The sequence below is a fragment of the Rhinatrema bivittatum genome, chromosome 8 (assembly GCF_901001135.1).
Source record: "Rhinatrema bivittatum chromosome 8, aRhiBiv1.1, whole genome shotgun sequence".
In the NCBI taxonomy this organism is placed as follows: domain Eukaryota; kingdom Metazoa; phylum Chordata; class Amphibia; order Gymnophiona; family Rhinatrematidae; genus Rhinatrema; species Rhinatrema bivittatum.
Window position 1 is genome coordinate 85,766,953 of NC_042622.1, and position 15,208 is coordinate 85,782,160.

Consider the following 15,208-nt stretch of genomic DNA (forward strand, 5'->3'; position numbering starts at 1 on the left):
GTTCTTTCTGTTTCTCAGGCCGCAGCAGCTCAGCAAATTCCCATCTCTTTGCACACTTCCCTGCAGGCACAAGCTCAGCTTGGGCTCAGAGGTGGCCTTCCAGTTTCCCAGTCCCAGGAAATATACAATTCAATACAGCCCTTCAGGTAACTTCCAGCACATTCACACCTGAGTAAATAAACCTGTGAAACTGATTTCTTGGGAGGGTAATCTGAGTTTTTGCATTCTTTACCAGGCAGTGAGACTATTAAGTGAATGTCTGCTTGTGCTTAGGTCTCAGGTGTACATGCACCCCAGTCTTTCACAGCCCAGTACCATGGTCCTGACAGGAGGTACTGCTCTGAAGCCTCCATACTCCACATTCCCTGGCATGCAGACGCTTGAGATGGTGAAACCCCAGTCTGCATCACCCTATCAGCCAATGAACGGAAGCCAGCCACTGGTGTATGAGAGCCAGATGAATCAAGCAGCTGGAATGGGGGCCTCACAGATGATAGACTCCCAGCTCACACAGGTCTGTGCTGTGCTTAATACTCTGTATAATGTTAGTGCTGCACAGTTTCTTTTCTCTGTGGACAAGCAGCAACGTACAGACACACAAATGGATGATGTTCCCTGTACCGTACCCAGATCAGTCCAGACCGTGGGTTGAGCCTCCTGTCCAGCAGGTGGAGACAGACCAAAACTGTGAGGGTAATCCTATATTAGGACAGAGCCCACCCTACACCCCTTCAGTATTCGTCTGTCTCCAGCAGGTGCAGGCAGCTGAACCTACGGTTCCCCTTCTTCTTCTTCCCTTAGTTTTCCTGAGAGAAGTTTCTTTACTTTTGGTCTGGGTCATGCAAGTATTAAATTCTTGTTTAAAAAAAAAAAAGGACTATGAAAGTTTTCTCCATTTTTTTCCTCACAGAGACAGTTCAGTCTCTCCGCTCTGCTGGGAGCCTAAGGGGGGGGGGGGGGGGGCTTGCCCATCCTAGGCCCCTTTTTCCCGGTGACCATCTGGGGTGATACTGGTGGTCCAGTCCCTCCCCCATTATCTAGCTGTCCACTGTAAAACCAGTACCCTCTCAGGGAGTGTTTTCCCCTGGCTTAGCTGAGCAGTTTAAAAAAAAAAAAAAGAGTAAAGCAGGGCTGTATTTGATACTTGTATTTGTTACTTTTTAAGAACTGTGGACAGCTCCGGCAGCATGCAGCATTCAGTCGCTGCCTCTGCTGACAGACTTCAGCCCTGCACAGCTCAGCTGTTTTTACTTTTTTAGCGATTTTTTTTTTCTTCAGCGCTGATGCCCCATTCCAACGCTTGTAAAGCATGTGGAGAGTCTGCCACACGTTTTTCCCACTGAGGCCTCTGTTCAGGGTGCCTACCGGGTGGGGAGGGTCCCTCATCAGTCCCCTCGCCCGCAGCGACCCGGGGGCGAGTTCCCCGCCGCATGGCCAGGCCGTTCCCGGCCCGGAAAACCGCGAGAATGGCGGCCATCTTGGAAGTAGGCTCAAATGCAGAATCGGATGTGCGAGAGGAAGGTGAACCTAATTTTTTAGTCTCTCCTCCGGATTTGAGCCATCCTCATGCCCCTGAGGGGATGCCAGACCTTTCCCTACCTCCCCGCTCATTCCCTTCATTTTGCAGGAACTGGGAATTGAGTTGCCCCCGGCGGATACGATTACGGCCGCAATGCCTGCCAACATGGACCCGGTCCTGGCGGGACTTAGGGCTCTTCCATGTACTTTTCCTTTTCACCCTATGCATAAGCTGATGCTTCTTAGGGAATGGGAGTCCCCTGAGGTGGGACTCCGAATGGGGAGGGCTATGGACAAGCTCTACCCCCTTCCTGAGGACTGCTTGAATCTACTTAAGATGCTCAAAGTAGATTCCTCTGTCACGGCTTTAAAGGATGTCCAGGACCGCAATTTGGAATTTTATCTCAAACGCATATTTAAGGTCCTGTCCTTGGGAGTTCGGACGACAATCTGCAGCAGTCTCATGCAGCGGGCAAGCCTCAGGTGAGTTCAACAATTACTCAGCACCCAAGACCTCCCATCTGCAGAGGGCGGAGCAGGCGGATCGCTTGGAGGGAGCGATTGCGTATGGGGCGGACGCCCTGTACGATCTTCTGCGAGTGCAAGCCAAGGCAATGGTCTTCGCAATCTCAGCCAGGCACCTCCTCTGGCTGAGAAATTGGTCTGCGGACGCCCCTTCCAAAGCGCAGTTGGGAACCCTTCCCTTCAAGGGCCAGTTGCTTTTTGGTGAGGACCTAGAGCAACTTATCAAATCCCTGGGAGAAAATAAGGTTCATAAGTTGCCGGTGGACTGCCCGAAACAGTCTAAGTCCTTCTTACCCTCTCGCACTAGATTTAGGGGGCAACGCCATTTTTCCACCAGGGCAAGGGGCTCGTTCCCGAGGGGTAATGCTTCCCAATCTCAATCCTGGTCTCATTCCTTTCGGGAACATTGGCCCTTCAGGGATAATAGCCAGCAACACTCAGTCACCAAGTCCTTCTTTCAGTGAGATGGGGCCGGCTCATTCCTCCGCTCGAGACTTAGGTGGACAACTCTCCCAGTTTCTCGGGGAATGGGCCACCATAACGACGGAACAATAGGTCCTAGAGGTGATAGAAAAAGGCTATGCGTTAGAATTTGCTCGAGACCTACCTGATCTCCCCCTGTGGAAGTCGAAAGAGGCTTGCGGTCGAGCCAACCCTGTGCAGGCTGCTGGAACTGGGGGCCATAGTTCCAGTCCCAGTGGAAGAACAAGGGTTCGGCCAATATTTCATCTGCTTCGTTGTGCCCAAAAAGGAGGGCTTATTTCGTCCAATTTTGGATCTCAAGCGAGTCAACCGGGCTCTCAAGGTTCCCCATTCTCGGATGGAAACCTTGAGGGCGGTGATAGTGGCAGTTCGATCCGGAGAATTCTTGGCCTCACTCAATCTGACAGAGGCCTACTTACACATCCCGATTCGCTGCGATCACCAGCGGTATCTTCGGTTCGAGATACTTGGCCATTTTCAGTTTCGAGCACTCCCCTTCGGTCTTGCCACGGCGCCGCACACTTTCACCAAGGTAATGGTGGTAGTGGCGGTCATCCTGTGTCGAGACTGAGTCCTAGTCCATCCTTACATGGACGATTGGCTCATCCGGACCAAATCAAAGCTCTTTTCCAGCTGGCAGTCAGCAAGGTTCTGTCGTGTCTGACCTCTCTGGGGTGGGTCATCAACTTTCCCAAGAGCAAGCTTCAACTCTGCCAGACATTGGAATTCCTGGGGGCGTAATTTGACACTCTAGGCAGGATGTTTCTTCCGGAGGACCGATCGCTCAAACTCAGGAGCCAAGCGTGCAGTTTTCTCTCTTGCCCTGCCAACGGCCTGGGATTATCTCCAGGTTCTGGGGTCCATGGCCTCCACTATCGATTTGGTCCCCTGGGCTTTTGTGCATATGCGTCCATTACAGAAAGCCTTGCTATCCCGCTGGAAACCGGTATCTGAACAGTTTCAGAAGCCCCTGCCGCTCTCCGAGTCTACCGTCGCAGAACTGCAGTGGTGGCTTTCGCCTGCCCATCTTCAGAAGGGGATGTCCTTTCTGACACCGCAGTGGATTGTGGTAACAACGGATGCCAGCCTCTCCAGCTGGGGAGCTGCATGCCAGACCCAGTCTGCTCAGGGGTATTGGTCTCCGACCCAATCTCGCTGGCACATCAATCGACTGGAAGCTCAAGTGGTCCAACTGGCTCTCAAGGCCTTCCTTCCCCTACTCCTCCACAAGGCGGTGCGGGTCCTGTTGGACAATTCCACCACTGTAGCCTACATCAATCAACAAGGGGGCACCCAGGAGTCGCCTAGTCGCTCTGGAAGCCAGCAGACTCTTCGCATGGGCGGAACGCCACCTAGAGCACTTAGCTGCTTCCCATATTGCGGGGAAGGAGAACGTTCAAGCGGATTTCCGCAGTCGCCAGAGTTAGACCCAGGCGAGCGGGAATTGTCAGATGCAGCAATGAACCTGATCATCCGCAGGTGGGGTCCCCCTCACTTGGACCTGATGACCAATGCGAAAGCTCCTCGGTTCTTCAGCCGCAGACAGGAACATTGCGCAGAAGGGGTGGACGCCCTGGTCCTTCCCTAGCCCCGCGACATTCTACTGTACGTGATCCCTCCCTGGCCGTTAGTGGGCAAAGTACTCCGAAGAATCGAGCTTCATTGCGGGCCTGTCATTCTAGTGGCTTCGGAATGGCCTCGCAGACCGTGGTTTGCGGACCTCGTGAATCTAGCCACGGACAGTCCCCTATGACTATCATCTTTCCCATCTTGTTCGGCAGGGTCCCGTATTTTTCGATCAAGCAGATTGCTTCTGTCTAGCGGCCTGGCTTTTGAACAACGGAGATTGAGAAAGAAGGGATATAAGGAAGAAGTTATATCCACTCTATTGCAGGCCAGGAAGCCGACTACCTCGCTTGCTTATGTCAGAATATGGAAGATTTTTTAAAATGTGTATGTCGCCTCGGGTATCTCGACTTGTAAGGCTCCGGTTTCCCAGGTCCTTTCTTTTCTCCAGAACAATCTCGCCAAGGGGTTGTGAATGCAAGTCTCCGCTCTTGGTTCTCTCTTAGGAACCATTGACGGTTACTCAGTGGTGGCTCATCCAGATGTCATCCGTTTTCTCAAAGGAGCCAAGCACGTGAATCCTCCGGTCCGGGTTACTTGTCCCTCGTGGAGTCTTGGTTCTCCGGGTTGTCTGCGAAGCGCCTTTTGAACCTTTAAGGAGGACTACGCTTAAGGATTTGACTCTCAAAACCGTCTTTTTGGTGTCCATTTGTTCAGCTATGTTTTTTTCCCCAAAAAACTCATACCACACAACAGAGCAAGCTTTACATATGTCGGATTGTAGAAGAGCACTCCTTTTCTACTTAGATAGAACTAGACTGTACCGAAAATCATCATAGTTATTCTTATCATATGATGAATGAAATAGAATTTCAAATTGAAAAAACAGACCTTGTTCAGATGGCTTTCTCAGTGTATATCACATTGTTAAAAACAAACAAAAAAAACCTGTTGATCTTAGTTTATCTTAAACAATTAAAGCACATCAGATAAAGGCAATGGCCACTTCAATGGCACACTGTAACTATGTTTCCATCCTGGACATCTATAAAGCAGCTACTTGGTCATCATTGCATTTATTTACCAAGCATTAACATCTGAATGAAGACTGACATATGGACAGTAATTTTGGGCAAGCTGTGCTGCATTCATTGTAACTGGTTGCAAGCAAATATAGATAATTCCAAGAAATTACTTGCAAAATCCCCACTTGTGTGTCTATATGCTTGTCCACAGCAAAAACAAAATTGCTTAGCTATAACAAGTGTTTGTCATGGATAGCATAGCAAACAACCACACAATCCCTCCCTCCTCCACAGAGAGTTGTAATTAGCTAGGAATTTGACTGAGGAGAGGTGCACGGTGGCAATAATATGGGAAGACCCGTGCGTGCTCAAAGACTTCTCGAAAATTGTGACCTAGAAGAGAAATGTTTCTGATCTCTGCTGGTGGATGATGTCACCCACTTACTTATGTGGCTGTTTGTTCTGCTGTCCACAGAGAGCATCTGTTGAGAGTAAGCAACTTCACTTTCTGTTTTATAATCGTCTTATTACTGTGCATGCAGCAGAATTAATGACTGGTGTGTTGCCACTCTACTAGCATTCTCCTAAGCTTTCAGATTCTGAACTCCTCCTTTTAGATGAAATATTTTTTGCAAGTTGGAAAGTCTAGACCCCAAATCTGGGCATCTGAATTGAAGCAGTAAGTCACTGCAAGATCATTTCTTTTAATTGTTGCAGTGATTCTTGGGAATCTTCTTTGAATGTCCCACAGATAAGTTGGTTTTATTTGCATATAAAAAAGGATATTTTCATTTTGGCAGACCAATGATTAGAAACTTTGACGCATGGAATAGTCATTATTCACACTCATATAGTGTGCAGTCAGTGTCTGTGAATATATGATGGTCATGCTGTTTTCTAACACGTGCATTCAATGTCAGGAAAAATTAGAGTGAAATATTTGTATATTTTTGTCACAGCTTTATTTATACCCATACAGAAGGATTCATTATCACCACTATAATGATATTGTACAAAATATTAAATTTAATTATATAATATACATATAATAAACATTTTATTAAAACATGTTGTATCAAAACACTAACATATATCAAAACATATACATATACTATGGTATAAACATGTATATTTTTAACTCATACATCTATATCACCACATTCAAACTCTAATTTTCACCATACAACTCAATCAACATTACAAAAAAATGTTATTAAAATTAAATTAATAGGGTCCTTATAAATTTAATTTTAATAAAAAAAATTGTAATGTTGATTGAGTGGTATGAGTGAGAATTGAGTTTGACTGTTGTGATATAGATATGAGTTATACTATGGTATAAACGTGCATAGTTTTATGTCTGTTTTGATATGTTATATGTTAGTGTTTTGATACATCATATTTTAATAAAATGTTTATGTATATTGTATAATTAAATTTAATATTTTGTACAATATCTGTAGTGGTGATAGTGATTCTTTTTGTATGTGTCTAATTGGATTTTGGAATCCCTATTGAATACCTTCTGATAGTCTGAAAGTTTCAGAAGCTCTGCCTGCTTAGCTGCTCCCATAGCTCTAAAGATAAAAAAAAAAAAAAAAGAAGAAGAAGAATTGGTGCACCAAACACACTTTTGTAATCATCCAGCATTTAAAAACTGCAATGAGTACAGAAGAGATGAATCAAAAACAAGGTGTGGATTTAAATTGAAAAAAGTAGGTTTTATTTAAAAAAAAATAAAAAAAGAACATGAAGCAATAAATATTAAAAATCAAGAATTTTACCAGCAGAGAGAGAGCTAAGGAATTAGATGAATGGATATTTTAGGGACCAACGTAGTTCTGCCGCTTTCATTTCTGCCCACTGTCATTACAGTGTATTTACCATTTAACAGAGTTTGAGAAACATCAGCTCAGTCTAATCTCATATGCTTTTGAAATATGCATCTTTCTTTTCATCCTGCTACACCAGTCCAGAAGTGTGGGTTATCTTCCTCTACTAGCAGATGGAGATAGAGGACATACCTTTTTCCTTGACATCAATGATAGTTCGTGGTGCAGCTCCAGCAAAAAGCCAGTATTCTCTGTGTCCAGCAGATGGCAGGACATACTTGTCTGGTGCAGCAGGAACTTGACTCCCAGGCTTTGGGCTTTGCCCAGCCTGGTGGAAAAGTTTTGGGCAGTTCTGTATTTGTTAGCCTTTTCTGCTTTATTGACAAAACTGCGGGCCAGGCTTCTGGTGCTTCCCGGTTAAGAGATCCCTATGTAAGGCTCCCAGCCCCAAAGGGGCTTGGTAGAGCTTAGAGGATGGAAGCTTGTTTTTGCCTCAGGAGCATCTGCTGTTTGAAATTCTTCCCCCTCTCTACCTTTCTCTCTGTGGCTTATTAATGCTTTAAAACGTAAAGAAAATGGAGAAAGCTGAGGAGATCAACTGCTTCTGCTGAAGCAAACAACTTGAGGAAAGTAAGTCTCCAGAGGATGGCAGTATAGTTAAGCTGGTGTAGGAGAGACCTGTAGCCATCAGTCTCTTCCTCGTCTTCAGTTCTGCAGTATTTCTGCCTAGCTTCTGATCATGTTGTAATGAAGTTTGATCAGCTTTGGAGTTTTTGTGAGCTGGTGCTTCTACGGTGCTAGTTCCTACTGTCCTGTTTGCATCAGCAGTAGTGATTTTTGGAGGAGCCTGCAAAATCCCTGAGTCTGGCAGCACAATGTTGGCAGTGCTTGGATCCAGATGTGGCAGCAGTTGAGCCTGGCTCTGGAGTCTACTTTTATTTCCTCCTCAGAGGTGGCCATTTTGATGGGAACAACTGTCATTTTATATGTATCCCATCGGGTTATTCTCACCTGTTTCTCCTCCCAAGCTGAGAGTCCAAGCGTCTTCAGGGGACGGAACCCATGGGGGAAACCTGTGTTGAAGCTATGCTAGGCCCCTGCCCTTTCTCTAAGGGATTTCTCTCCGGAATTTGTATTTTTCTTTGGCATTTTACAATAGGCTTCCTGTATTTACAGAGGTTTGGTTTAGGGGGCCGCAGCTGCCATGGGTCAGGACTCTGTCTTGGGCATTTCAGCCGTCGGATGTGGGGTGGCAGTTCGAGCCTAATTATCCATAATATGTTTGGAACTGAGGCCTCTGTGGGAGAATATCCCCATTTTTCTGTCTTGAAGGAGACTATGGATGTCGTCAGTCCTTAGAGGAAGAACAGGTGAAATCAGAGAGTGAGAATGGCTCGTCGTCTTCCTTGTCAAAAAAAAAAATCTCATATTTTAGGTAGTCATATCTTTTAGGACATCAGGTTTTCAAGTTGCAGAGATTCCAGTATGGGACCCTGTTTGGCAAGGAAATCCATAGGTCATCTAAAGCCTTTTCTCTTCATTTAGAATTTGCAGGGTATGCTCCTAATGGAATTTGAGGCCCATGAGAATAGTTTGAAGGTCCTGAGGCTTCACCAAGCTGTATTCTTTTGTCACCAGAATCCACATAAAGTCTTCTTTTTTTCAGATGCTGTTGGGGATGCCCTGGTTTTGGTGGATGCCTGCAAAACAACTATTTCAGCAATAGGGCACAAGGCTCTCAAAGATTACCAAGATAAGAAAGATTTAGGTTCTATTGAAACATGACTTTTCATCAACATCTTTAAGAGTGCAGATCACTATCTACAATGTCTATGTAGCTCGAGCACTGGATACAGCAGCTCCCTGAGGTGGCTTGGCTGGAGTCCAGGACTGCTGTTTCTTGGAGGACGCCTTATATAACCTTATTGGGATCTCTTGTAGCCTCGTTTACAGCATGAAGGCTATTATGGCTACAGTCCTGGGTTTCTTCCAAAGCCTGTATTAAGCAAATTTATTTTCAAGTAGGAGACTGTTTCTTTGGTGAGGACTTAAGTTTGTAAAGTACCTAGGGGAAGCAAAACCTTAGGGAAGTGGTCATCTTTCCAATTCAGTTTCAGAAGAAGAAATCAGTCCTTTCAAGTGGGCATAAGGCCAGTAGGTGAATCATTTGGTTCTGCTTTGTCCAGATGTTGAACCCAACAAAGGTTTGTGGTTCCTTCCTTGCGAGTACTTGTAGGCATTCACCTTCAATAATTTTACCAGCATTGGTCCCACATATCTTCATGGTTACATTCTAATTCTTGTTGTTTCAGTTCCAGATGCTTATATTGTCTCTCCATATGTTTTGCCTGCCCGGAGAGTGACTGTTCTTACTACTCTTGAGTAGCTTCCACACTTGCAAGCAGTAGTTCCAGTTCTATGTGAATCGCAGGGGCATGTTCAGAACTTCATTTATTTTTTGATCCTAAAGAAGGATGGTTCCTACAAAAACCCATCCTTGATTTGTAATGGGTAAACAGTTTTCACTTTTCCCATTTCAGTATGGAAACTTTCCAGTCCGTATTAGTGACTGTGTGGCAGGACGAGTTTCTTTCTTCTCGGAATCTTTCCAAGGATTACTTCCATATTTCCATCTGGGAAGATTGTCTAGATATAGATATATATATAGAGAGAGAGAGAGAGAGAGACAATCTTCCCAGATGGAAATATGGAATAATCCTTGGAAAGATTCCGAGAAGAAAGAAACTCGCCCTGCCACGAGATATATATATATATATATATATATATATATATATATATATATATATATATATTTATATTTATCTCGTAGGTTTCATGGCAGCTTCCTTAGAACCTGGATCCATATACATCCTCTGTAGTTTTTCCTTCTGTCTCGCTAATCCCCCTCAATCTCAAAACTACAAAGATTGTCTCTCTCTCCCAGGGTCAGGGAGGCAAAACCTCTCTTAGGGAGAAGAAAATAACATCATTAGGCTGAATGGCTGCCTAGTTGTGCTGATTCCCTCTGGCCTACTAGTTCACCAGTGTTTACAAACCTCTCATTGTATTAGAATTCCCTGGCTAAAGCCCTCCTTGAAGTGGTGGAATGTCAACCAAGAAGAAATCTGTTAATTTAAAATAGCAAGAAGCAAGCACCAACCAGGTTTTTCCTTTTTTTTTTTTTTTGTTTTCAATATCTCTTTATTGTGTTTTAAAACAAAATTACAAACATAAATCTCATTCTCCAACTTACATAGGCAATCTTAATAGGAAAATATACATATATACTTTCACTTATAACTACATAAGGAATTCACCTCAAATTTTTCTATTAAGAAACAAAATAATGTTGGGGGCTTAATTTAATCCAATACACAGCAAAATAATACCATTTAAGAAGGGATATCATTCTTATCATTCTCTAGCGCAATTACAGATGGTATCTCCTGGTTTTCTATTGGGCTCGATTTATCTTTTAGAAAACAATCTAAATGATGTGGCTCAGTAAATATACATTTTTTACTCTGGTAATTTATAAAACACTTCGAAGGATATTTTAAATAAAAAGTAGCACCAATTTCCACGGGCGGCTTAGGCAGCGCGCCGGCATCGGCATTGCGCCGGCGTGCCTCGGAATTTAAAGATCCCGGGCCCTGGTGATGACGTCGAGCACTCTGGGTCAGCTGATCCCTCGCTTCTCACCTCCTTTAGCGATTCTGATGTTATTCAGCTGGGTTTCCTTCTCTCAGAGTCTCTACCAGGACGGCTCGATATCCCTTCTCAGCCAAAGCCAGCCCCACTGAAACGCCGGCGTGCCTCGGAATTTAAAGATCCCGGGCCCTGGTGATGACGTCGAGCACTCTGGGTCAGCTGATCCCTCGCTTCTCACCTCCTTTAGCGATTCTGATGTTATTCAGCTGGGTTTCCTTCTCTCAGAGTCTCTACCAGGACGGCTCGATATCCCTTCTCAGCCAAAGCCAGCCCCCAACCAGGTTTTTCCTGAGTGAGCAGTTGATAACAATGACTAAATAAACATTCCTGAACATATCCAGATCAGTCCAGACAAGTGGCTTTTGCATCCCTACCAGCAGATCGAGTCAGAGAACAAAACTTTGAGGCACTGCTATAAAAATCATCGAAAAAACAGTCAACAATCAACTCACAGACCACCTTGAAACCTTTAATGTTCTTCAGCCTGCACAACATGGTTTCAGAAAACTCTTCAGCACTGAAACCCTCCTCCTCTCCCTCACCGATACCATCCTCAAAGGCCGCGACAAAGGCAAATCGTTCCTCCTGATACTTCTTGATATATCAGCCGCCTTCGACACCATCAATCACAGAACACTCCTCACCAGACTTAAAGAAATTGGTCTCCAAGACACCACAATCAAGTGGTTCAAATCCTACCTCTCAAACAGATCTTACATCGTCAAGATGAACTCATCTGAATCCTCACAAGTGCCCCTCACTCATGGAGTCCCACAAGGTTCTTCCCTATCATCAACCCTCTTCAACATATATCTCATCCCACTATGCAAATACCTATCAGAGGCAAACCTCACCTACTTTGTCTATGCAGACGACATACAAATATTACTCCCCATAAACAACTCCATTCAACTCACTATGGAAAAATGGAACAAACTCAGCTCAAACTTATCCCATTTACTATCTCAATTATCACTATGTCTCAACCAAGCCAAAACAGAAATCATTCACATCCACGATGACCATCCCTCCTATCCACTCATGTGCACCCCCTCTGACCACCCAGGAAACTCAATCAACCCGGGAGTGCCACAAATCTCACAAACCTCACTCACGCCGTCCACAAGAAACCTAGGCGTAACAATTGACAGCCAACTCAACTTTAAACGACACATCTCCAATACAATCAAAGATGGATTCTTCAAACTGCAGACACTAAAAAAACTCAAACCCCTTCTCCAAGAGCACGATTTCAGAACAGTCCTCCAATCAATTATCTTGTCAAGACTCGACTACTGCAACTCCCTCCTCCTCGGACTACCAGAAATACACATCAAACCCCTCCAAGTTCTACAGAACGCTGCCGCCAGAATCATCTCTAACAACAAAAAATCCCCTCACATCACACCCACTCTCAAAGAACTCCACTGGCTACCCATTACACAAAGAATCCAGTATAAAACCCTCACCCTCATGCACAAAAAAATAAACAACAACAAAATGGACTGGCTAAACAACGGAATACAACCTTACCCCACTCAAAGAACTCTCAGATCCACCAACACTGGACTCCTAGCCGTCCCCAATCTCAAAGCTGCACACCTCAACGTCACCCGCAAACGAGCCATAACAATAGCGGGCCCCACCTTATGGAACACCCTCCCCACCTGTCTCAGAAACGAACCTTCACTGCAAGTCTTCAAAAAACACCTCAAAACATGGCTATTTTTAAAAGCTTTCCCACCCGACACATAACCCGCCCAATCGCACCATCCACTCCATGCCCCCTCCACAAGCATCTCGCCCCACACCTTTCCCTCCCTACACAAGCATCTCCCACCACCCTTTCCCTCCCTATCACTACCTTCCTCCCACACATCCCTTCCTCTCCCCTCCCCCCCTCTACACTCCCTGCTCTCCTTACCATAATTTATCCTCATCAACAAGCCATTTATGTACATATGTTATATACTATAGTCTAATGTTCCATGTACTCCTGTTAGTTCTGTTACAACTTGTTATATTTATTACCATGTTATAATGTAAAATATTCTTGTTATATTTATTACCATGTTATAATGTAAAATATTCTTATATCTATTTAATACCATGTTATAATGTAAAATAGGGCTGTTACCACCCTATTCCTTTAGTTATCTGGAAACCGATGTGATATCTCGATCGAATGTCGGTATACTAAATAAATAAATAAATAAATAAATAAATAAATATAACAGAGAGTGCCACCTGCAGCCTCTTCAGTATTGACCTGTACCCAAGCCAAGATATATCCTCAAAACCCCTTTTCCTAGCATGTAGCAGATGGGTTCAGGACCAATGGGTATAGTGTGCTTCTGATAGCAGTTGAAGACGGAGTCAGATTTCAGTCTGACGTCAGCACCAGTACATATACCCGTGCAGGAAGCTCTGCTCTTCAGTATTTTCCATCTCCATAGCAGTTCGGGACTCTATACATGCTTGCTCAGCGTTAGAGTATTCAAACCAAAGAAGAAATCTTACCTCTCCAGACAAGCCCCACATCTGCTGGGACTTAAGATCATATTTTTATTTTTTCTCTGCTCTAATCTGGGAAACTAATGCCATTCTTCATGAAGGTGATGATCTGCTATGGATGTTGCAGATCAGGACTGGGATGGTTTATTGAGTGTTGGATGCTGGGGTTAGCATTGATGGGTTGAGTTTTGCTGGTTATATGTTTTTCTGTTTTTTTAGATGGTTATATGTCATCCTTTTTATAGGATCTGCCATGGAAGTTTCTAAGAGTTTGGGTTATTTGTGATGTCCCTTAATGTTAAGGAATTAAACTCTCCCTTTAAGAGAGAGATGTTGTTCAGAGAAGCCATTCACCTAAAGGCTCCCATTCTTTGTCTTCAAGAAACACATCTAAGATCACAAGATGAGAGGCTACTGAAATCTAAGTTATTTTCACATGGTTTTTTTTTCTCATCATGTACCATAAGAAATATGATGAGTTGGGGGTTTTAATTTCTAAGAATCTAAAGGTAAAGGTCCATTCTGTTCAGAAGGGTAGGATGGTGGATATATTGTTCTGCAGTTGGGAACTAACTCCAAACATTTCACACTTAATTTATACGCTTTAACTGTAATCAGGGGTTATTCTATGATGCAGTGAGTGATGCTCTACAGGATGTTACACACTGCTAGCTAATGATTGGGGGAGATTTTAATATTACTAGATGCCCTTTAGATAATTCATCTTAGGCAGCTATAGAATTACAGAATCGTAGGATTAAGCTTAAACTGTCTTGATAGATGGGGATTGATAAACATTTGGAGGACACATAATCTCTCTAATCACAATTACTTTTTTTTCCTTTTGAAACAGCATAATTTCTACTCCAGAATATTTTTTTTATTTGGTGGACATATCCATGGTTTCCAGTGGTCAAGCAGTGGATATTGGCGTTATTTTTTGGTCTGATCATGTCCCTGTTTGGTTTGACTACTTTCTCTCACAAAGAGACATAAGTAGATGCTTTTGGAAAATAAATGATAATTTACTTAATGATACTGACATATGTGAACAGTTGTGGAACGATATCTGTAAATGTTTGCAATTTAACGATAATATTGACATGTCTCCAAAGGTCCTGTGGGACTGCCTCAAAGCAGTCTGTGAAGTAAACTGATTTCCTGGGCAGCACAAAAAGAAGAAGGAAAAAGATAAATCTAGAGCTGAGTTGCTCAGTGGGATTCATAATTTAGAGCAACTTCATAAGGATAAATCCAGGGCATCTTATTTTTCATAGGCTAGACATAAACCATGCCTTTTAGATATTGATGCTGTTTGATACCAGCTGTTACTTACTAGGCAGAGTAATTTGAGTTTGGAAATAAGGCCAGCAAGCTGTTAGCTGTGCAACTGAAGAATAAAAAAATCCAAACCTATATTGTTAAAATAAAAGAATGGGAATGTATGTCACTGATAATGCTAGGATTAGGAAGCAATCTCCTTTTATGAGGCACTGTATCAATCTGATACTATTTTATTTATTTATTTATTTATTTGAGGTTTTTTTCTATACCGGCATTCACGGAGTTCGTATCATGTCGGTTTACATAAAACAAGGGGTGATCAATAAATTATAAACGTACATAACTATAACATAGAGTAGGTTTATTGATCCTTACCTGGAAGGGGTCGCTCTATCCGAGGATTCTCAGGAAGGGCAACCTACACTTAATAAACATATTGCTGAAATTGAGGTACTTCAGACTATTGGGGATCTTAAATTAGGGAAGGCTTCTAGCCTCAATGATTTTTCTGCCAAATTTTACAAGAAGTTTAGTTCTTTAATTATGGGCCCACTGGTTAGAATATTTAATAATTTATTACAAGGTGGCTTCTTTCTTCCTGGTTCTAATCTTGCAGGAATTACAGTGTTACCTAATGGGAGGGGGAAAGAGGGGGCAGGTAGGATGTTACTTTGCCAAAATCTTTGTCCAAATTTAATAAAGAAATCAGCCATATAAGATCCACACAAAGATATCTTGGTCTGATGTCTG

General features: G+C 43.5%; 1 protein-coding gene across 12 annotated transcripts in view; it reads left to right on the top strand.

Annotated features, from left to right (window-relative positions):
- PRRC2B (proline rich coiled-coil 2B) overlaps positions 1-15,208 on the top strand; it is a 393,423-nt gene that overhangs the window by 329,071 nt on the left and 49,144 nt on the right. For all 12 annotated transcript variants that reach the window (XM_029612564.1, XM_029612560.1, XM_029612569.1 and 9 more), the window contains 2 exons: positions 19-146; positions 274-514. In XM_029612564.1, the coding sequence (XP_029468424.1) occupies positions 19-146; positions 274-514 (369 nt within the window). The remainder of the gene's footprint in view (positions 1-18; positions 147-273; positions 515-15,208) is intronic.